Raw genomic sequence first — 23,978 nt, forward strand, 5'->3', positions numbered from 1 at the left:
GCGCAGCAGCGCCCCCTAGCGGCCTCGTGCGCCGCGCCGCGCTGCGGAGCCCGCAGAGCACAACGGCGCATGCGCAAGACCGATACCGCGCTAAAGCGTCTCCCCCCACGGCTAAACGGCTGGCGCACGCGCAGACAGGAAGTACCGCGACCCCCCCCCCCGTCGCCCATCGGCGCATGCGCCTGGAAGCGGACGGCTTTGGAAACCGCCAGAAGGGGCGGGGAGGGGAGCTGGGCGCCGCAGGACTGCGCGGCGGCGGAGGCGGGGCTGGGGGTCAGCTGACTCGGCGCCTCGCGCTGCGTGACGGCTGCCGTCGGAGCGGTTAACGGGAGCGGTGGGGCGGCCTGGCGGGGCGGAAGGCGGAGGCTCGGCCCGAGGGAGGTGCCATGGCGACCACCGTCAGCACGCAGCGGGGCCCGGTGAGTGCTGCTGGCTGGACCGCCGCGTTCGCCCTCGGGGCGCCGGAAGATCCCCTCCTCGTCATCCCTGGGCGGCCGCGGCCTGGCGTGGACCCTTCCGTCCCGCTTTCTGCCAGGCCCGACTCCTGCCGGGCGGCCGGTGGCCTGCGGGAGAGAGGAAGGCGAACGCGTCCGTCCTCGGTCCGATGTGGTGGCGAGGGGCGAAGCTGCCTTCACAGTCGTGCTCCCCTGTGCTTCCTTAACAGGGAGCCAGGGGGACGGGCAGGGAGCGGTCCTCCTCTTTGCCCGCGCCCCTCCGACAGGCTCTTGTGCCCGCTCTTGTGCCGGGGCCCTTCTGAAGGAGAGAACGTCATAAGCTAAACCAGAGCCTGATGCGTTTCTCCTGAAAGTAGTTTAGAGCTTCCTATTTTCCTGGTCGGACCGGGCAGCTTCAGACAGCTGTCCCTGGAAGCTGCAGCATGGGATGTGCTGAGATAGGATGCCGCCGCAGGGCTGGAAACCGAGCAGTCCAGTTTAACAGTTCTATGAGACTGCGCTGAGGGTGAAATGGGAAGCTCTTACTGCCGTGCTCTGCTCTGAAATAACCCTCTCCCATGCACAGGTGTTGTACCGTGCGGTGCTCAGCTTTGGTGGTGCAGCATCGCCTCGATCGTGTGCCGTGTGCTCCTGGCTGGAAGAACTGAGCAGTGCTGGAGGGTACTTATTGCTCAGCACTGGAAGTCTTTTTTTCGTAATTAATCAATACTGCTGTGTTTTATTTCCTAGAAACACTTCTCTTAGTTTTTATTCCTTTTTGGTAGCTCTTGTCCGTACAGTCTGAGAGACCGGAAGACTGGATTATTAAATTACCGATCTTGAAAAGCTGAATCTGTCCATTTGACTATCAGTTTAATTCTTTGTAATGTCTTATTTGTAGCATCGTGAAGAATGGATTTCTTTTACATTTATTTTTTACGATTGTTGTTTTCTTGGAATAAGTTTTTGGTGGAGAATTAAGGTCAAAACAGTGCAGCAAGGTCGCTCTTTATGGATGAATTATTATTATGGACGAACAGCTGCTGTGCTGTGACTTATGAATTCGGCAGTTGCTGCCCACAGGGGCTCGGTGTTTGAGAATCAATGGTGTGATTGCACCCAAATGCTGTTCTTTCAGTATGTAACAGATTTTACTAATAAATATGTATCTGACAAAACTGTTTTAAAATAACACCTAGTCAGGCCTTGGTTGACATTTAGAGAAGGTTGGGGAACTTGTAGGGAATTAGTGTGAGAGGAAATGGTAACCAGCTGCGATGGTTTGGATAAAGCTGGACAGCAGGCCTGGTTGCAGTACTGGTTTGCTGAGACAACGTTGTGCTGGTAGTGATGCCTCCACGAAGTGGAGCGGTGTTTCTTTTTGTGGGAAGTTTCACTTGTTGTGTTCAATACCTTGTTGACATTTCGTGTATTACTTTTAACCTTGACTTGTTTTAGCTTGATGAAGACCTCCTGTTGGGTTGAGGTAAGATTTTAGGGAGAACTTCCTTGGAGTTGGCTTCAGCTTTTTCTTTCTTCCTTATATACTCCCAGCACTGTGAGTGCTTTCCTTCTTTGTCTTAACATTTTAGAAACTGGGATAATTTCAGGTGAATTATTATGCAGCATTAAGAAGCTGTCATTCGTAGGCGAGAAGGCCAATACAGTACGGACTGGCTTCCTTAATTCTCTGAAGATAGAATTCTGTTTGTTTCTCTACATATAGTTGCATTGCAAATGAATAGCCACTAAACGGTGCTAAAGGACCGGGAAACGTTTTCCCTTCAGTGCTACAGAACATTTCTACTGTCTCTGAACAGGTGAGAAAATACTCAGGATTGTTTCATGCAGCTCAGCAAGTAGTGCATGCTGCTGTACTGCTGCCAGTCTTGTTCTTAGAACCATGCTTTCTACTTTGAGACTGCTCATCTGGGAAGTAATTAAAGTTTGGATTGCTCTCGAGTTTTTCAGAAGAAGCAGAGCTGGAATCCTGTCTGCTAATGGTAAATATCCTTCTAGAATGTAGATTTTCTGGGCTGACTTTAGGGTAATAGTGAATTGGTGTGTTTTTGTGATGTTTGAAGAGCGATACAGCTTTTGAAATCCACGCTGCAGCTGAAGATAGAAGGGCTGCTAAATGGTCCTTCTTTTCAAGTGATAGATATCATTAACGGTCTGGTCAGGATTCAGATTCAGTCTCGAGTTTGAGACCCCAGTGCTGTGTGTCGATCCTTCAGCTAGCCAAGCACACCCAGAATGGGTGTCTGTGATTATCTGCAGTGCTGACGATGAAGTCAGGTCCTCCAAAGTTAGACTGAGTGCCAAACTAGGGCTACTTAGGTTTCTGCTCCCTTGGTTTCCCTGTTCATTTCTGCTTTGGTTTGAACTCTTCCGTTGGGCAGCTGGAATGTGTGCTCGGTTCTTTTTCTGTTTTAATACTTTCATTTAACTGCATAAGTATCGTCAGCTGTTTAAGTTTTTGTTTTGAAATGTAGCTCTGAGCTGCTGTAAGCGTGACTTGAATTTAAGATGTTCATTCATTCTATCTTCATTATGTAACTCAGTTTTGAATATGATTATTTCTGCCGTAATTGGCCCTGAAATTACAAAATATTTCCCTCCTTACTAAAATAGTGTAGGCTCATAGCTTTTCCTTCTCTAAAACCAGTGGTTTTTTTCTTTATTAATGGCTGTGCTTTTTCACTATGGAATGTGTTCTGTAGATCTTTAAGGATCAGTGTGCTGGGAAAATCCAGAGGCAACAGCTTGTGACAAAGTATTCTGTTGGGGCTAAATGTAGTATCTATACATGGGAAGGGGAAAATGCTATCCAAGTAACTACTGGACTGGTGAAGTGCTTGGAGATAGATGAAGGCAAAGCAGGTGATACATTTCTAGCAAAAAGAATGATGAGAATGAGTTAAGAAATGTCTGATAGCTTGCAGTTTGCTACCCTTTTTATTTTGCTTTATTATTCATTAAAGATTATTAATTTTTAAAGCTTATTAAATGTAGTTCTTTGCCTGTCTCTAAATTGAGAAGCTTAAGTAGAGCCTTGGGCTACAGTCCTACAGAAGCTGGAGATTCATGCAGTAATACTAGTTGTATAGAATCGGAATTGTTGGGGCTAGAAGGGATATCAGGAAGCCAAGTAAACCAAGCTTCCTTTATAGTTGCCTTGCTGCCTCTTAGTGTTGCATGACAGGTGAGGGTGAGAGGTAACAGGAAGAGGAGACTAAGGCAGCCCAGGCCTGAATAGCCCCACAGAGCCATTGGTTTGAGTAGTAACTTGATTGTGGGTGGTGGTTGTTGTTTCTTTGTTACATCTGCTTCGTTTTTCCTCTAAAGAACCTCAAAATGAGGTATTAGATGTTTCTAGCAGACAGAAGGGGCGATTTTCTGTTTCGAGGTAATTCATATTCTTGATTTGCAGCGCTGTTAGTAAAGCTTATTAAGAAGCGATTACAAGGCAGACTTATTGTTATGAATGCCTGCTCGACATCTGCCTGAAGAATTAAGTTTTATGGTGACACCATTATAATTGTCTTACTTGAAAAATGAATCTAGTAAATTTAGATGTTAGATGGAATTTTTATGGTGCAGTTAATGATTGGGCGGTGTTGAGTTTCACCTTGCTGGACTGTTACAGTAGTAGAAGGTATGCCTCTGTAAAGTGGGTGTTGTGTGTGATACCAGCTTATTCTCCTGGCTTTAAAACTCTTTGAAATCTGGCAATGCAACTGTGTATTTGAGATTTGAAGGTGGCAATTGCTTGACTGTTCTCAAATGCTTTGAAGGGAAAAAATTAGTCTGTTTCCTTTATAGATAAAGAGTTTGCACAGTGCTGGTTTGCCTCCATCTCTATGAAATCAACTGATAATCCATATAGGAGCTTACTGAATTCATGTTCTTTCCTCAGTGTGCTTCTCTGCGAGCTGCTTGCTGGATACATCACCAGGACTCTTAGACCAGATTTCGGACATGGCTGAACACTGAAGTTGGCAGTGTGTGCCTCTCCTGTTCCCTGCTTTTGAGGGGCATATTACTGGTAGCTTTAAAGACTTCAGTTGTGCTGTTAGCAGTTTCTGATAATGTCCATTCTACAGCTCCGATGTAAGAATGTAGCTTTGTGTGAGATAGTGCAATGACCAAAAATCCTTCTTTTGTTTGCTGCAGGTTCATGTATTTTTATTTTGGAGCAGTATTTGGGTGACTTAATAGGAAAAAAAAAAACAAACACACAAAAAAAACATGAGATTTCTTTGCTTCTCTGACCACGATGAATGAAAGAGTTGAGGTTTCCAACATCCACATTAAGGTGGTTGTACCAAATGCTGTATGGTACCCTGATTGCTGAGAAGCTGGCAGATATGGGGATGTGATTGAGGGCTGTAGCTCTCACTTCTGACTATGTGAAATCTTTATGATGTGTGCTCCTAGTTGCTATAAATTCTCAACTTCAGACTTTCTGGAGGTGGTCAAGGGTTGCATGCAGCCAGCTGTGCTGCAGGTGCCATTGTGCTGTTAATTCTGCGGCCAGCGCAGATCTTCCCTAAGTGAACTGTTCTACTTCAAACTATGAATTGTTCACGGCATTGAAGCATTACTAAAAAACTGATTGCTTTTCTGTATACAGTATATGTAGTAACTCTACAAGTAAATTAAAAGCTATTTCTTTCAAGAAGCAAGCTATTACGATGAGCCCAAATGCAAATATAAATGGTTGTGAGAAAATAGTATTTGAGGTGCACGTTCTCTGCTCACACTTTTCAGAAATGCAATTCCAGCATTGTGACAGTGTGTAAGGAATGCCTGCAAAAGAGAAGTGCAGCTGTGTGAAAAAGGAGCTCAGTGTTCCGATAGAACAGTAGTCTAATGAACACCGTGAAAGTGAATGCTTTTAGGTCTTTATGTAGATGTTGTCAGTTAACCATCTTGAAGGGACACTTGAAAATGGTTCTCTTCTGTAAAATTACTTTTTCAGCATGAAATTCTAAGATGCTTGTGAGCAGAAGTGCATCTCTTTCCCATCTCTCCCAGCAGCAGGCAGCCAGCACTTCCTCTCTGGCATGTGACACCTACTGCTGCCAGGATCCCCGAGGCTTTTCAACAGAGCCAAATGCGTCTCTTGCCAAATCACAGTTCGTGTGACTGTTGCTATCTCAAGGATGCAATCTTGGCATGCAAGTGCTGTCTAATTTTCAAAAGCAGTGTCCTAGGGGCCTTCTTACTGCTGACAGCATGTTCTGTAGGCATGCGTTTGCCGGATACACAGTTGAGTAATCTTGTCTGAGACAGTAATGGAAGAAATTGCAACATCTTATGTCTTCATATGTTAGACAGATTTTTATTAAATACGGAAGCAACTCTATAGGCAGTAAAGATGAGCTTAGTTGTTTTTCTGCCCTGCTTTGTGAGAGGTGCTTGCAAATTTTTCTGTTTAAATTTTTTCCCTCATTTCTTACTTTGTGATTATCTGAAGTTGGAATCCCTCCATTAAATCGAGTGGTAGTATCTGATCCCAAACTCAGCATGGTTAGTTGCAGGCTGTGCTTAAAACTCAAAAGGCATTAAGACATCTTAGTTCTCCTGAAGGGTTTGTCATCATGATCTGTTTTGAGGATTGATTTTGGAAGTGCCACTTCCAAATGTTGCCATGTACCACGTGTTTTTTTTGTGCAGCTTTCAAGTTTGCATCAACCTCTGCTGCAAATGTGTGTTAAAATACTGGCAGCTTCAGTTGAGCGATATTATTTTTTATTAATGATAATGGCAGCGTATTAGGCCTTGTAGTCTTTATTTCAGTGCACTTTTATATCGACAGCTGGGTGCTATATCCCATCACAGGAATGACTGGGTGAGTGGTGAATAAGCAGAAGCTGAGCAGCATTCGATGTCATGTGAAAATGGGATGCGAGACTTGGTAGGTCTGATGCTTGTATGGGTTACTGGAACGTTCAGCTGTAGAACAGCCTTAGCTCTGCGTGCCTATATTTTTATTTTTTACGGAGGTTTGTGTTGGATTTTAGTATTCTTGAAAGTGAGCGTTGCAGTTCTGTCATTATTTGTTCATGCTGTCAAAACTAGAGTAAAATGCCGAGTGTTTCTCCCAAGGTTCTTGGGTCTTTTGTTCCTTTCCATTGTTCATTATGAAAGTGGGAGCTGTAAGATTAAAGTGTTTTTTTTGTTGTTTTTTCCAGGTGTTTGTTGGTGAACTTCCTCAAGACTTTCTTCGTATTACTCCAACCCAGCAGCAACAGCAAATCCAACTGGATGCCCAGGCAGCTCAACAGCTGCAGTATGGAGGACCAATGAGTACAGTAGGCAGACTGAGCATTACTGTAGTACAGGTATAAATTGTACCAATAGAAACTTCAGTCATTTTTTGTCAGTGGCAACAAAAGTCTTTGTGTTGAATGTTTTACTTGACTGCTTGGTTTTCAGGAAGCACATAGTTTTCAGTGTTTTTGTAGCTTAATTCCTTTGTATGTCAGTATTTTTTCCAGTTGTTTCTTAACTGTGGCATTGTATGGTGCATGGTATGTATGTATGGTGTATTTAGTCCTTCACAACCTGTATTCCTTATGTTCTGAAGACTGGAGACGATGCTTTTTGAACAGCTGTTACTTCTGTGGTTTGTTGAGTGCAATTGCAGCACTTTATTTATAACTAATTCTCCAGTCTTTGCTCAGAGGCTTTCTACCATGTGGATCTCTTCCAACTTCGAATAGCAGAAGAGTGTTACTGTTCTTTGTAGTGGTAGAGGCTTCAGTGACCTTTGTTCTCAGAGTTGGGAACAGATAATTTGGATTAAACTTCAGGCCTACAGGGAAACAAAAGGTATATTAGATGACATGCCAGGTTACTGTTAGCTCTCTAGTTTCTAGCCATTTGTAGGGTAGTCAGTAAGTCGTTCATCTTTGGCTATTTGTTTTGACAGCTTTTTCTTTTTCCTCATGGTATTTTGATCCTATCACTGTAGATTGTATAAACTCCTTGAGTCAGGTAAGAGTTCAGACTGTGTGGTATTCAAGGAGCTGTTATGTCTCATTATCTGTGTACAGAAACATTCAGATAATTCCTGTTTGTGTGGGCGAACTAATATTTATTGTGTTGAGAGCTAATTTATATTTTGGAGGTTGTGAAGACAAACTGATTAAAAATTACATATGTACTTTCTTCAAGAACGATGTCTGATGGCTGTTCTTGATGCCGTGGCTGTGATTAGCTACTTGTTACAGAACTGTAAGTTGAGATTAAGGGAACCTCTAGAGATTTAGTCCAAGGAGAGTCCCTTAATCAAGGATTAAGGACATTGGACTTCCAAGGAAAGGCTGAGAGAACATCTGGGAACATCTAGCCTCAATAAGATCAGGCTTGGGCAGGAGTATTATCAGTAGGTGGTTCATTCAATAGAGTATTTCTAGAGATAAGTTATCTCTGGTGATTGAAAAGACCATAAGAGTTGCAAGGAGCACAGATTGCAATAAAAAATTATAAAAACAAACTTTTTACTGTGGGAGTTGTCAGATAACTGAGCAGGCTGCCTAGAGAGGTTGTGGAGCCTCCATCCTTCAAAATGTTCAGAACTTGCATGGCCATAGCACTGAGCATTTGACCGTGCTTTAAGGAGGTCGCACAGGCTCTCTGGAAGTCCCACCTAAATTCAGCCATTCTGTGGTTTTGTGAAACTCTTAATAATTTCAGCGGCCCTTCACTGAACTAGTTCTGCTATGCCCATGTCTTGTACTGGGCAGCCCAGAATTACACAGGAAAGTACTCCAAATGTGGGTCTTGCCAGCCCTGAGTTCCTTGAGCTGTTAGCTGTGTTCCTGTTGCAGCCCAGGAATCATTTGTCTCTGCTACAGGAGTCAGCTGCTGGATGTTATCTGACTACTAGGAACCCTCTGATCCCTCTCTGAAAAGCTGTTCTCCAATCTGGAGTGCTGCTGGAATCTTGGCTGTGTATGGAGGCATGTGATACCTGGATAGGTGGCTTACCATGGCGTAGTTAACCTGTGTGGTGTAGAGATCTAGTTGAAGTCCTTTTTGTATTTAAATGCCTGTTGATATAGTACACAGAGCAGTATGCACTATTTCTGCTACTAATAAATTGTTGGAAGATCAGAGGATATTTTTAGGTAACTTTCCTGCTTTGTTTCTGTACCTGTGCAGCAATCGTAATGAATTTAAGTGTTGTTGATTATATTCTCCTAAATTATTACATTGATAATTTATGTGCTGTGTTCTGGTAGCTTTTTATGTCAAGCTTCTTAATCTCAGGACTTCAGGGTCTAGAGAGAAAAATAACGTGGGTGCTAACTTTCCTACTTTAATTTGCAAAGCCCACATTTACAAGGAACAGTGTAAGAGTTCTCACCAGATCTGTGCCTAAATCTGTTGTAGATCTCAACTGTTTGAACTCCTTAAATCTCCTGCAGATGAGAGGCGTCATAGGCACCGTTTTTCTTTATTTTTAAATGTAAAAAGAATTCTATGCCATTTTTTACATGTTGGAGCAATAAGTCATATAAACCTGTATTCTGCTTGGCATAGCAGCAGTACTTGGTGTTGTCTTTAGGACCGTCACAAGCTTGTTTTTTTTTCTGTTCCCCTGATGTTATAGTGAAAGTATATTGGATAACTTCAGATTAAGTGCTATATCTGTCCTTCCGGTACTGTCACACTTAAATTGCCCACTGAATTATGTAACATCAAATACACGCTCTCATATCTGAAAAGTATAAACAGCTGGATTTTAGTCTAAGTGGTTTCTTTTTACAGCAAACATGGTGTGATATTCTCAAATCTGTTATTTCATCCTTTGAAATATTTCAGTAAAAGAGGGTAGGCTACCTGCAATGTGAAGTTTCATTGGAGGGCAGAAATCAAGGCAAAAACCGAACATAATACAATTCCCTTGTAATCATGTGTCTGCTGGTTTTATTATGAAGTAACTTTAGCTTTGGTGAAGATGTGTGTTTTCTATGCAAGACACTTTAAAAAGAGTCTTGTCAAGTTTTCCCAGGCACTTAACATCATCATTGACTCTTCTGTGTTTAATCAAAATGCTGTCCATAAGAAATTTTTGTTCTACCTCAAGTTAATGTATTTGTTTGACGTTTGATTCTTTGTGATCTAAATGTAACCACAAGTTACTGCACATATTACATGCTTAATGGGTTTTCTTTCTTTTTTTGTTTTGTTTTTCCCAGGCAAAATTGGCAAAGAACTATGGAATGACCCGCATGGATCCCTACTGCCGAATACGGCTGGGGTACGCTGTGTATGAAACCCCCACAGCACATAATGGAGCCAAGAACCCTCGCTGGAACAAAGTTATTCAGTGCACTGTTCCTCCGGGTGTGGACTCTTTTTACCTAGAGATATTTGATGAGGTCAGAATGTTGATACTGCTTTTGTTTCCTCATCCCTTGGTTGGGCTGAGGTTTGGGTGGAGTCCTGTAAGGTAGAATTGAGTAGTAAAGGTTGTTTCTTAGCTGCTCTCTCTGGGAGATAATGCTAATTTCTCAGATTCTCAAGATCAGCAGTATGTGAAGCCTTGCTCTGCTCCAAGAGCGTCAGCCCAAGAATGCCAGAGCTTGGGATACCAGAACGTTAGCAGAGCTCCCTGCAAATAAAGAAAAGCAGATGTGTTTGAGTGGCATCTGAGCTGTTCTTCACTGTCAAGATGTGTTGCAGCCTTATATTCTGTACTGCCCCTATTAAAAATAGCATCTTTTTACATTGCTGGGTTAGCCAGAGATTCTTCATTGTTCTAGCCCATGTAGAGGTTAACTGCAAGCCCATAAATACTGAGAATTAACCAATCATGTATGGAATGTGTAGTCACTGGGAATAATTCACAGAAACAGCTTTATCTATGTTTGAATTTAATGGCAAGTTCCTACATTTCCACTTATGTATGTTTTCCTTAACATACAGTGGTGATAAACTGTTTACAAGTTACAGATTTCAGTTTCTCAGAGATTAAGTACATCTGATTAACAACTCAGTTAAATAATCTGCAAACATTGCTTATGAGAGCAGTACTGTCATAAACTCTAATGTGTTATTCTACTAGATGTTGTTATTGGCAGCAGGGAGTATGTGCCTGTGTGTTAACTGTTCCATTTGAGGATGTTGACTCTGACTTAGAACAAACTTGTGTTCTCAGGTAATGTCAGAGGCTACAACTGAGGCAAATGTCTATGACTTGCCCTTCTTTGCTGCCCCTCTTACTGTGTGAGTTTAACTTGACACTGCAGAAGCCGTGCACTTGTTACACAAATGAGGCTTTTGAATGCTGTTTTGTGATAATTGGTTGAAGTTTCATTACTGCAGCAGAGCAGGCGCATCAATGCATATTTCTACTGAAATTACTGGAGTTATTTTAAATGTAGACAGAAACTGATTCTTAATAGTGTGACTGCTCATGAGTGATTGCTGTCTACAGATATAGACTAGTGGGGTTCCACAGGACTCTGTTTTGGGGGCAGCTCTCTTTAATGTTTTTATAAGTGATCTTGACACAGGAGTCAAATGCATACTAAGAAAGCTTGTGAACGATATGAAATGAGGGGGAGCTCTTGACTCCCTCAAGGGCAGAGAGCCCTTGCAGAGATGTTGACAGATTAGAGGACTGGACAATCTCCAACCATATAAAGAAGTAAGAAGAGCAGTGCCAGATTCCCAAATTGGGATGGGGAAACCCTGGGTGCATGTACAAATAAGGGGATGGGAGACTTGGGAGCAGGCCCACAGGAAAAGGGTCTGGGGGTTCTGGTTGACAGCAAGTTGAATGCAATTCAGCAGTGTGCCCTGCCAGCCAAAAAGGGCAGCTGTACCTTGGGTGCACCAGACTCAGCACTTCCAGCTGGGTGAGGGGAAGGGCTGGACTGCTTTGAGCTGTGTGGTCTCACCTCCAGCACTGTATACAGTTCTGGGTACCACAGCATCGGGGGGGCGTAAAACTGTGGTGTATTAGAGAGCACACAAAGGAGAGCAAAAGAGATAGTAAAGAGTCTAGAGGGCAGGACTTAGGAGGAGTGGCAGAGGTCACTTGATATGTTCAGCCCAGATAAAAGAAGGCTGAGAGGTGATTTCCTGGCAGTCTGAACTCCGTTACACTTCATGTGTGCATGTAGATAGCAATAAGGTAAAATGGAGATGTTTCTTCTTTTGTTTTTTGTCTAGCGAGCCTTTTCAATGGATGATCGCATTGCTTGGACACACATTACGATTCCTGAATCTCTAAAACAAGGAAATGTGGAGGATGAATGGTATAGCCTGAGTGGAAGGCAGGGTGATGACAAGGAAGGAATGATTAACCTGGTGATGTCATACACGGTAAGTCAAGCTTAGGGTGAGAATGAGAGAGATAGCAAAAGGAGACATTTTAGGTTAAACTAGGAGTATTTCCATTGTGTCTTGCTCTTGTGTGTGTGTTAGCATTTAAAATATTTGTACTTTATTTTGCGTAGCAGCCAAAAATATTAAGGTAGTAAATCCTTCTTGGTGAGGTAGTAAATGAATGTTTATTTGGCTAATTCTCAGTCACATCATTTGTTTTGATTTCTAATTTGATTAAAACAACAACAAACAACAAAGATTCCACTTCGAATTTAGGCCATTTCTATAAGTAAAGGTAATCGCAGCTCTTCTCTTTGGTCTTTTTGGTAAGTTTGAGTGCACTTTCTGGTGACTTGAATTCTGATTTCCATTTTTATTTAGTGCTTGTTGTCTTGAACTGCTGTCTTTGGTCTATTTAATATCTTCTGGATTATTCTCTAGTCTGTTACCTTTGTCATAAGTAGCTGTGGGATGGCATAATAGTTCCTCAGTGCTTCCTACTATGCTTGTGTGTGATCAGAAGTTCCAGGTTGTTGCTGAGTGCGCAACTGTGACCAGCTGCTTCTGCTATTTGAATTTCCTATTTGGCCCCACAACTGAAAAATTAATTGTTCCTTTACCCCTAGGGGAAAATAATTTTTATTAACTTTTATATGTGTGCCAATGGATGTGCTGCACACAGAATCTGACCTTCTAATGTCTTCCAGGATGGAAGTGAACAGAAATTGTGGTAGTATAAAGGAATGGACTTGGACATTTTAAAAAGTACTAATTTACCTAAGAAGTGATTTGAACTAATGTCTATTCTTAATAAAATTCAGGTTTGCTTTACATTTTTACTTCAGATGAATAAACATGCCATGTATTCATTTTCCCAAAATAAAGTGTGGAAACAGCCATATTTTAGAACAATTTGTTTCTATAACAGAATTTTAGTGGCCGGTTGTATCAGGCTGATGGGAAAGGATAACTGGCACGTCCTTATTCTGATTTACACTCAGATTGTCATTTTAAAGAGTAGTATTTCAGTTAACTTGCCAAAAATTCTGCTTAATACAAATCAGATAGGTCTTATTGTGCACGCAGCGCAGATTTTCTGTATTACAGTGTGGTGGCTTCTTTCAGACATTTTAATTGGCATTTTTGGAATTGTTTTAATCTCTGTTATGCATTGTGTCTAGTCTTTGCCAGCTGCCATGATGATGCAGCCCCAGCCAGTGGTTCTGATGCCCACTGTATACCAGCAAGGAGTGGGATATGTGCCTATAGCAGGTATGTTGTCTTTCATTGAAGACTAAATCTTCCAAGTAGAGGAGTTTTGCAGATCTATCTACCAAGTTTCTCTTCCTTTTTGGAATGTGAAGGGGATTTTTAGGTGATTTCATCCTTGACTATTTGTTCCATGATGGCAGAGGGGAGGAAATGAATTAAGTATGAACCTTTTTGACTTCTGAGTTTGATTGAGATACAAAAGTTTGGATTCAAATGACTATAAAAATCACAACAAGTAGCATTAAGTCTACTTTTAATGAGTATGAAATCAAGACTTATGTAAGTCATTAAATAACTAAATATACTGGAACATAGTCTGTCAGATATTGTGTGCTGGGAGGATGGTGGCAACCCAGGTGAGAAAGTGCTCAGACTCCAGAAAGCACATCACATGCACCATGTAGTCAGAGCTGCAGTTAAAACTGACTATAAAGGGATTATCTTTCCTGTGAAAGAGCCACATGAACCGCTTAACTCTGTGAATGAAAAATATTAGGGAGCTCTAAGATAGATTAATGGAAATATATCAAGAAAGCAGTTGTCAGTTGTTCTAGTCTGTGCGAAGTAAATTTTGGACTTCTATATGTAGATGTGTTAAGTTAGGTGTGTAGTTTTACTGTCAAAAATGAGAAGCTTCAAGTATATAAATAACCGTGTGTTTGCTCTTCTTAAAGGACTGGTAAGTAAAGTTTGTTTTTTCCTATATTAGTTTCAGCTCTTAAAAGCTCTAGATTCAACATGAATTCAGCAAGATAGACTTACTGATATATTTTGAGTTTCTTCACATATATTTGTATGGATGGGTGATAGAGTATATGGGACGCAGTTGCAGTATTGAGGACTGGCACAGTATATTTTTCTTTTAGACTCAATTCCTGATTTAATTTAAATTTCATTCTCTGAAAAAGCAAATTTCCACAATATAAATCTGGATATTTAACTTAAGAAAATATGCCTCCTGTAAACATAGAAGGCTGGTTACATGCTCAACTCCCTGATGAGAATGTATAGAATGCTTCATTCAAAGTGCTTTTATCTCTAGAGCTTCTCAGCATTTAAGTCTTGCTTGCTTTGCTATCAAACTATTCTAAATTACTGTGTGTATTCTGAAGTATCATTCCATTGTAGTTAGCTTCTGTGGTTTTTCTGTTCTTGGATTAGATATACCTTTGCACTTCTGGATTCAGCTCATCCTGATACACTGAAGCAGTTAGTAAACCTCAGACTTAATATCTTGTGTGTGGTTGAATAGCTGGTTAAATAGTTAAATAGGTTGTTAAATGTTTTGCAAAAAGAAAAGTATAGAACTTCTTGAATAGACCAAAACAGCGACTTTCATGATGTGCTGGTGAGACTGCAAACTGAGAATGAAGCAGAGGTTAATTTCATATGTAACTGAAAGCTGACATCTGGCTGAACAGGTAAAACTGAAAGTCGACTTTCAGATTTAGAAAAACGAGTACAGTGGTGTATCTTGAGATGAACATCTTGGTGTTCTGTGAGTTTTGTGTTGACCTTGAGTCTTTGTTCAGAAATACTTAAATTCATTTGGACAGGTGGACAAGCAACTGATGTTTTGATGCATGTGATTGTAATGCCTGGCATCATCTGGGTGTTTATGCATCAGTTTTATTGATGTATGTAGAAGTGTCTCCCTTCTGTGAAGATGCTGCATGTTTGTTATAATTGCTGCTGTGGTAATCTTCTTTATTAAAAGTTCTCCCTGATGCTACAACTTGTATTTTTAAAACGTTGTGGAGTCCCACCATTCCATTTAAGCTTTTTTGTGCTGAGAAAGCTTGAATGTACTTCGCTATGTTAAATGCCGAACGAGCTTTTTATAAACCACCCTTCACCTGTTTATATTTTTCACAATTTTTGATAGAGTTTTGAATATTGCTCTGCCATGTGTTTACTGTTACAGAATTTGTGGGCACCGTGAAAATTTCTCAAAGCACTGTGAGTTTTGATGCCTTTGCCTATTCACTAATCTAATGACCCACTCATAATACTTGAAAGGACGGTGAAGTTTGGCCTCTCTTTGCAAGTGACTTCAGAAAACTTCTGTTGTTTGAGATGTGATTGTGTAGCTTAAAGAAAGGCAGCAGCAGGGCAGCAGCGTGTTCCTGAGGAGTATGTTTACCTTGTTCCATCTCTTCAGTTCCAGTTTTCCTTCTCCCTGTCCACTTCAATGAGTGTGGATGATAAAGTCCTATTTGATTGTTTTCTTCAGAAAACTGAAAGAGCAACGTGATTAACCTATTGCCTCTTTAAGGGATAAGATTTTGCTGTTGAGCAAGGTGGAATCTAAGTCTCGTCTAGATGGAAAATACATTCAGTAGGTGGACTGGAATGATTATCCAACCCAGTTCACAGTTATTTGTGGAAACTGTCCAAAATAACTGAGCTTTAAAGTGAGATGATTGTAAATAAAATTTGACTGTGTCTTGAAGGGCCAAACTCTATTGGTTTTATTTTGTGGATAACAGAAAATTCTGTTTAAAAACCTGGCATACAAAACTAACCTTCTAATTGAGGTCAAAGCAACTGATACTGCTCATGCAATGTTCTTTCCCTGTACGAAATCATTTTGAAGGCTTTAAAAATCAAAGAATCCTGATGATAGTGCTAGTTGCTACAAACTGCAGTCACATAGATGCTATCTGAGGGATGGTGTTGAAAATGCTGAACTTCTGTGCCAGGAGTTCTTCAAAAACTTGGCTTTACTTATGTCCTTTCACTTGTGTCTTCTAACCTTGAGCCAGTTTAGTGCTGTTGAATACATAGCGTGGTACATCGTTTGCCAATCAAAGCTGGTCTTTGAGCAGGCTGTGAAAGGCAGTAGGTTTAGCACAGATAGTTCAGTGAAGCTGGATTTCTTTACAGCTAAGTTGTCACTGGATGAAGTGCATTTGCACTTAATGCCTGTATAACAAGTGGGTTAAAAAATTTCCAAGGCTCATTCAGAGTTTGGAATATTAGTTTCCTTAGAGGCCGACTTGTATGTATATGTTACTCCCTTAGGTCTCCATATTGGGTTCACTGGGTTAGTTCATGAAAGTTGTTTATTCAGAACAGCATGGATGTTTATTGTCCTTTCTGGGCTATAAAATATAATCCTTGCTATAAATGCCTAGTAGCTTATTTTGGGAGCACATTATTATTTTTTATCTCAATAAAAAAGCACATCTAGGAGGCTTTTTCTGAGTGTTGGAACAAAAACAGCTGTGAGACTGAATCCTACCAGCATTTGTGTTGGTAGTTTTTATGCCGTTACCTCAGTTTATCCAACTTTCACCTTTAGAAACTAAATGTATCATTTCCTTTTAAATATAGATTAATGTTTCTTTCCCATGTCTTATTCCTTTTCCCTTGCCCCTTCATTTCCACCTATCTTTAGGGCTTGAATACTTTGCTCTGGGTAAGTTTCCAAGCTCTCTACTCACTCCCATCCTCATTGATTCAAGTCTATGCATGAATTCATGTCAACAGCTTTACTTACATTACAGCAGACTGTATCACAAGGTATTTCCACTTGGATGTCACAATAAAATAATGCATCTCTTGAAATTGCTAAAGCCCTTCTAATCTGTGGGAGATTCCTTAATCTTCTGCTCAACTCGAGTATATAAGGATTAAAGTAATTGGTGATAGAGCTGATAAAATGTGATGCTAATTTTCTTCTGAAGCTGTTGTGTCAGTGAGCTGTTTTAGCTGACCATGCTGGTTTCTTGGAAGAGAAGCTTTAATCTTGCAGTTGTTCTGCAAGATTTGGAGAGAATGAGGTAATGTCATGACTGTTTGTGAACTTTGAAGTGAGGAACTCAGCTCTGCAATGACATTCTGACAAGGCAGCCTGTCACCTACCTTCTGTTACTGCTTAAATTAGCCTTTTTTGTAAAAGATGCATACTGATGGAATAAGTGTTATCTATCTTACACACACCATTTTAGATTTGTGGGAATTCTAAGGGTGAGTTCTGTTACAGAAAATCATTTTTCTTCAATTTAGGCTTAATTTAATATGGCAACATCTGACTTTTGAACTGTGCAAAGATATTGTGACATCCTTACCTTCAGTATAAGCATTGGTGGTTGATAAGTATGTTCAGGAAAGTCTAGTTTTATATATCATGAGATAAAATTATTCCTTGATGCTCTGAATCTCAGAGTAACAGTGTAAATGCAACAGACGTGCTGCCGCAGTCTGTTTAGCTTAATCAGAGCAGTGGAGCTGTAAAACTTCTGAGGGATCATGTTCTTCATGTCACCTAGCTGCTTGGCAGGTAAAAAATGAACTTCAAAGGAAACAGTGGTGGCATCTGTACTGATTCCTTCTGAGGCAAGCGTCACTAGAACCTGCTGGAATACAGATCTTGAGTCTTAAACAAAAAATGATCCTGATTTTTTTTGTCTTGTTAAAGAATTTGTGCTGAAGTGGCTCGTGAGTTAATTTTGGAAGGATCATCCCTGTTCATGAGGCAGAGTAGTAAGGAGTTAATAAGGGTAGGGTGCTTGACTGAACAGTAAAATAAGTGCGTAATGCCTTGTGTGCAGCTGGAAAATGCTTACACTCTGAAGGCTTTGTTGGCGCTTCCTTGCTGCTTTTAGCAATGGACTGCTGTTGTACTCGCTTCACTTACTGGAATGCCATTGCTTATGCCAGCATGTTTGCCATTGCCATTTCATTGAATTAGGAAACAGTGCTCCGTTCTTCTGATAGGTAACACCTCTTAACTGAAAGCAACACAGGAGCGTTCCATTATACTTAGAGGATGTTTCAGTCTTTACCTGTTAGTGAAACGAGCTGCTTAACATGTAAAGCAGCTTTTTACTGAACAAAGAAAAAGCTGAGGTTTATTAGAGCTACTGTGATAACTGTTATTCATACGTACGTCATACATACCATATGTTTTTATGTTAACTTACGTAGTGTGTAAGTTTATGCTTAAGTCTTGCTTACTATTTTGTGAATCAGTAATAATAGATGCCTTTAGTCTGGGGAGGGGATAACAACAAAGTCAAGAATAATGTACTCTTGAAACTGGTGATGTTGACTTTCATGGAAAAGAAACATATATTCTAAAGTGCTTATGAAATATCACTGATGTTAACTTCCATTAGTGTAGCGTGAATGTGGGGAGAACAATACTGGCAAGAAATATCTCTAAAATCAGATATTTAGACTGGAAGTACTTAGTGTTGCATGTGCAGATATCTGGCCTTATAGTTACCTTGTTTTGATGTAATCAGTAAGGAAATTGTCACCTTTATTATTTTCTTTTCAATGACAAACTTAATGGTAAGCTATAGGATGCTGTGACACTTCAGAAGTGAGCTTGATGTTTCGGGTATGACCATAATCTAATGTGCCATGTGGTCAAAGAATCTGATAGTGCTAAGCAGAATCTGAGGGAACATGATTCAGATGGCTTAAGAAGCTCTAGAGCCCAAGTTTAGGCTGTTGTGGAGGGGGCTGCAGATGTCCTTGTGAGGTAGTGTGGTACGTATGGCTGGGAAGAGATAGTTTGAGTGTGTGGGTAACAAAGTTATGTTGAGAAGAGGCTTTTATTTAGATGCCAGTGTGAACCTTTTAAAATAGATGCAGCCTCAGTTCCTTGTTTGTTTCTAATAAAGCTGAAGAAGATTACAAGGAGAGTTTTAAAATCAGAGAAGATTGATTAGCATTGAGATGCTTCCAATCAGTAGTGCACTTCTGCATGATACTGAATAGGACTGAAGGCCAGATTGAAGGAAGAAATAGCAAAGAATACGTGAAGTAAAACAATGGTTGTTGTGCACAGTCAAACTGCATTCAATTAGAGGGCGTTGTCAACTAGAGTTTGATGTAAGTTAAGGTGGGATTTGTTGATCTAACCATGAGTATGAATTTTAATACATCATCTTGAGGGTTGGAATGACTGTACAAGTTAGTAAGCATAAACAAACAGTGGTTCTGTAGGAGCAGCTCATACCTCGGGAACTGTAGGTGTCTTACAGACATGTGGGTAAGGATGATGCGCTCACCCCATCAGCTGCATTTTTGACGTTGTTATTTGTGAAGGAGCCTTACAGTATGAAATCATAGGAATAAAAGTAGTTTTCTGTTTTAGTAGATATTTTGAAGATCTGCTGGACAGGTGAAAATATGTGTGTGATTGCATCATGAAAGGGGTTTTTAGTGGAGTGCATCGTGTAGGAAAGTAATCAAGTGAAGGGAGCTAACAGACAATGATCAGTTCAGGAGCTCTGCAATTTTCTAAGTCTGCACGAGTTGTGGAATTACCTCATATCACTAAGAGGTGACATTTTTAGGTAAATGTTAAACCAAGAAATTACATGTAAGGATGAAGTGCATGTTGGTGGTGCTGTGACCATTACTACATGTACAGATGTGTGTGTTACTGTGGACTGCCCTATCAGGTGAATAGTGTGCAGAAAAGTGGATAAGATGTCTGAAAGGAGATAGAAAACAAACTTTATGGAGCTGTTGTATGAAGCACTGGCATAGTTATATTGTGATGCAGACAGTTCTCCATGCCTTGTTTTAGAAACAGTACAGCAGAAATGAAAAATAATATATAAACATGCAAGACAGACAATTAGGGGAATGGCTTGTAGTGAAACTGGCTATTTTCAGGAGAGGTAACAACCTCTATATGTTCTGTATGTGGTTTCAGTTCTTCAAAAACAAATGGTATTTTTTCAGCAGCAGATGTAGGTCAAGTTAATAATGATGGTCAATGAATGTAAAGGAACTTTTGTCTAGTAGTTTCTTTTAAGAGTAATTTAAAAACTCATCTTCTGAAACTTTCTAAACTGACAGTGCTTTAATTTCACACAGCAATGCAAAAAGCTCGTTAAAAACATGAAATGAATTTTGTACTGAAGCAGAGGTACTTGGAGAAGTCGCATGTACTCTTGTGGGCATAAGGGGAATTGTACTTTTGCTGCTCTGGGGCTTTGCAGGAGGAACTGGAAGGAGCTTGAACCAAGGAGGACCATTTGCTTAACACTCATTTGTGTACGTGGTTGAGTCCTTTCTTGGATTTCCTTTTAATGTGATGAAGATAACTTTTTTTTTTTTAATGTCTACTTATTGGTTATATATATTGCTGGTTTAAAAAGCAGCTTATCGCAATATAAATGCAATAGGGCCTAAAATACACTTAGTATCTGATGACTTAATTGTGTGTAAGCCTGGTTGATACAGGTTGTATCTTAATTCTCAGCTGTACCTATTTCTATATTGCTTACGGCTTCTGTAATGTAACTTGGGCAGAGGACCAGTTCTAGGAAAGTGCTTTTGACTGCAGTGGTCTTTGCAATCTCTGAAGCAGGTGGATTGGTGGCAAGGGATGGACCTCTTCCTTCTTCACAGTCATTTATTTTTTCCATCGTGTGTTTTTTTTTCTTTTCTTTTTTGTTTTTCTCCTGCATGCAGGAATGCCTGCAGTCTGTAATCCTGACATGGTACCTGTGGCAATACCACCTCCTGCAGTCAATCCTCAGCACCTGTGTAATGAAGAGGACCTGAAATCTATCCAGGACATGTTTCCAAACATGGACAGGGAAGTAATCCGCTCAGTGCTAGAAGCTCAGAGGGGGAACAAGAATGCAGCTATCAACTCCTTGCTTCAGATGACTGAAGAATCCTAGAATCACTTCCTGCGTTGTCCCTTTCCTCAATGCCACTTATTTTTACTTGCCAAGCCAGGGATTTAGCTAGAGGAAGAATTTCCTAACAGTTTGCTGTTAGTGCATCCTGTATTCAAGAATATATCCCCTTTTCTCCTTGAGCATTTGGATCTTTTCACTTTCTTATGCTAAACTGAGTATGTGCAGGTAGAGAATGTCCTACAGTACATCAATGAAACATCTTTGATATCACCTGTGCCCTGTTTGGCTGTATTCTGAGGGAATAATGCTGCTTTTTTTCCTTTCTCTCCCTCTGTTCAGAAACTTGTTCTTACAGAGTAACTCTATGCAGTACAGGATTTACTACTGATTATTAGATTGGAAAAATTGCTTTTCCAACGGAGGTGTTGCTTTTTGAACGATTTATTTGCTGAAGTGTTTAGGTTTAACCAAGCAACCTGTTTATAGCAGAAATTGAAAGAAAGGCCTGCTCCTTGTCCTTGCAGTGCTCAGTTATTGCTATGAAATATTCAGCTGCTTGTGACTGACAGAAGACTTTTGGTTTAATAAGTTAAATTTCTAAGGTTGTGCTTGTAGGTATTTCTAATGAGCATCTTGCCTTCAATGTAGTCATTGAGCACCAACGCAGTATATTATCTCGTGTGTACTTGGGGCTTTTATCACACCACAGAACATGGTTATCTAAAAATCTTAGCAAATGACTTTTTAACTTGTGCAGTCTACTGCTATAGCAGAGAGCAGGACTGAGCCTGAATGTACTCCCACTGCAAATTGCTGCGTTCCCGTGACTGTTTCAAAGGATGATCACAGAAGGGCAGAAGGAACGGTTTTGTACCTGGAGAATTAATGAAGCTGTAAAGATTGAAGGTATTGCTGTTGACTTACAAAAAGTAGAAGTGTACAATCTGTTTAAGGCTTCTTTCTTCACATCTATATTTCAGCAAAATTACCATTTTATATTGGTAGACTATTGTATTTCTTCATGCAGTTTGAAAGTAGAAGCAAGGAAAACAGTCTCAGAATCTTTGAATGTCACTGAGTTACCCAATGACTTTGTTGATTGTGGTTGCTGTGGTCACAAAATGGTTGTGAATGGAGGCCATCTCTGAAGGTCATCTGGGCCAACACAATTTGGTACAGGTGGAAATAATTCTTCATGGGAGAAAATGTAACATATCTGACTTTATCTGATTCCCAGAGGAGGTGACAGGTTGCTTGTATTTATTATTAGTTTTCTCCAGAAAGCAGTTCATCTTGGAGCTGCAGAACCTTACAGTAGGCACCAGGTATCCTGTTGGATGATGTTCTGCAGTGTCTTTTGGTAGGCGATAAAGTAATGCACTTTAAGTAGTACGTACCAGTTAATTTTTTCAGTGATGTGCAATGTTGCTGTTTTATCTTTTTTAATGTTCGATTTCAGATACTTTCTACAATAGCCATAAGCTGTTACATTTTCAAGAGTTGGAATGAATGTACACTTGAAATCCAGGCTCTCAACTGATTCATGAGAACTCTAAAGCGGAGTCTGGAATAGAGAAAAGGGGCTCTTGTTCTCTTATTCCTCAAACTCTGCTGCATGTCACACACTTAAAATATTCTTTCATATCTGCTGAAAAGCTGATTGATTTCCTCCCCCTCCCCCCCGCCATGTACACATAAGAAATGTTTAGGTAGCACTGGTGGTAAAGTATGAATATTTATTTGTTTATAATTAAAAAATTATGCTGGAACTTTTAAAGTAGCATTTAAATCTATCCTGGTTCTTTTGAAGCTGTTCTTTTTCATAACAAAGAGCTTTGTTACAAATTCCCCTGCCAGTCATAAATTTACCTTTGAAAGCATAAATATGCTTATAGATCCTCCCATGGTCTTAATGAGATTCGAGGTACACTTTTCATGCTTTAGTAGCGGAATCCCTGCAGTTTGTTTTTCTAAAATAAAACGGGTGGTCATCCAGAAACCTGTACTGTACCTTCCCTCCAGGTACTGCAAGTGTTGGGATGAAATAGGCGTGAAGGCATTTGGCCTTTGTATCCATAGCACAGAAACTTGTTGATGCCCAAGAGGGTAAATATTCATGGAGTTTTAACTCTTGGACGTCTCCAGGAAGAGCTCCCCCGTGCTGAGCTGTACTCAGAGGGAATTGATAGAGATGTAACAATTCAGGGAAAATGTATCTATTGGATTTTTGTTTTTATATTAAAATGCTGGGATCCACAATAACAGCTTTTTATAAAAGCGGCAGTCACAGTTCAACTCAATGGCTGGTAAATTGTAGTGCATCCTGTGACAGCTCCGTATTCAAGGACAGAACAAACACTCCAATTCTAACCATCAGGAGCAATGAGATTGCTAGGTTAGCTAGGCTCAGTCATAAACTGGGTTCCAGGCCTCTGAGCAAGCTGTAGCTCCTGTAAAACATTTATTGTTGTCATTGTTGGTTTGTTTTATGCAAATGTTATGCAAAATAGGGTAGGTAGGAGCTGAAGACTGAGATTTAGAGGTGGTGTGGCCAGTAGATTGGTATCAACATATTGTACCGTATTTAAATACTGTTCTTGGGATTTTTATCTTGAAGTACCTAAGCGTTATAGCTGAAAGTGTTATTTCAAGATTTTCTTTTAAGAACAAATGCTGATTGTGATCCTACTCAGCTTTTCAGCATAAAGAGGCGCTCAGTCAGTCTGCTCATTCAGGTTTGAATTGGAAAGAGGTGGAAAAAAGATGGGGGGGGAAGTAGGTTGGCTTTCCTGCAGTTTGTGAAATGAAAGCGTTGGAACCAGAAATCTGATTCTTGGAATCGGTTGCCACTGTTGTAGCTTTCAATGAAATGCTGACTGTAACTGTTTGACACTGTTCTGCTCGACAGCTTCAAGCAGCTCGGAGCCAAAGCCAGATGTAAAGCCTGGCACCTGCTTGAAGTGAGTGCTTGTAGTACTGATTTGAGTCCTTCCAAGAGCCTGAACTTGCTAAGAATAGGAACATTTTTTGTCTAGCTAGATCCTTGCTGCTTTCTTCTCTACTGCTGTTTGCATCTGTTGATGGTACCGAATGTTTTTCCCCTTACAAATGTTATTGCTTGTTTGGTTGATCTGTAATACAATACAGAGAATGTTTTTTGCTGTAATAATTCCGAAGACATTGTTTCTGTCTGTATTGAGGTCCAGTGTCCAAATGTTTCTTGCACTCTAGAATACATAAACTTTTTTGTTCTAATTTAATAAATGTATCATCGAAATGAAAGCGTATTGTGTCTCTATTG

General features: G+C 40.4%; 1 protein-coding gene across 2 annotated transcripts; it reads left to right on the forward strand.

The window, feature by feature from the left end:
• The first annotated feature begins 252 nt into the window (after positions 1-252).
• TOLLIP (toll interacting protein) lies at positions 253-23,959 on the forward strand. Of its 2 annotated transcripts, XM_072337456.1 has the most exons (7): positions 253-419; positions 6,635-6,784; positions 9,650-9,832; positions 11,631-11,783; positions 12,968-13,058; positions 16,459-16,479; positions 20,502-23,959. In XM_072337456.1, the coding sequence occupies exons 1-7, from the start codon at positions 387-389 to the stop codon at positions 20,714-20,716; spliced, it is 846 nt and encodes a 281-aa protein (XP_072193557.1). In that variant the 5' UTR covers positions 253-386; the 3' UTR covers positions 20,717-23,959. The 2 variants fall into 2 exon arrangements, with proteins under 2 accessions (XP_072193557.1, XP_072193558.1); XM_072337457.1 differs by lacking the exon at positions 16,459-16,479.
• Positions 23,960-23,978: the final 19 nt, after the last annotated feature.

This window comes from Excalfactoria chinensis, chromosome 5, assembly GCF_039878825.1.
Source record: "Excalfactoria chinensis isolate bCotChi1 chromosome 5, bCotChi1.hap2, whole genome shotgun sequence".
Taxonomy (NCBI): domain Eukaryota; kingdom Metazoa; phylum Chordata; class Aves; order Galliformes; family Phasianidae; genus Excalfactoria; species Excalfactoria chinensis.

Excerpts from the sequence above, each read along its gene's own strand:
- TOLLIP (XM_072337456.1), top strand. The coding sequence starts at position 387 with ATGGCGACCACCGTCAGCACGCAGCGGGGCCCG. Across the intron at positions 6,785-9,649 it reads TGAGCATTACTGTAGTACAG|GCAAAATTGGCAAAGAACTA; the intron begins GTATAAATTGTA and ends TGTTTTTCCCAG. Across the intron at positions 11,784-12,967 it reads ACCTGGTGATGTCATACACG|TCTTTGCCAGCTGCCATGAT; the intron begins GTAAGTCAAGCT and ends CATTGTGTCTAG.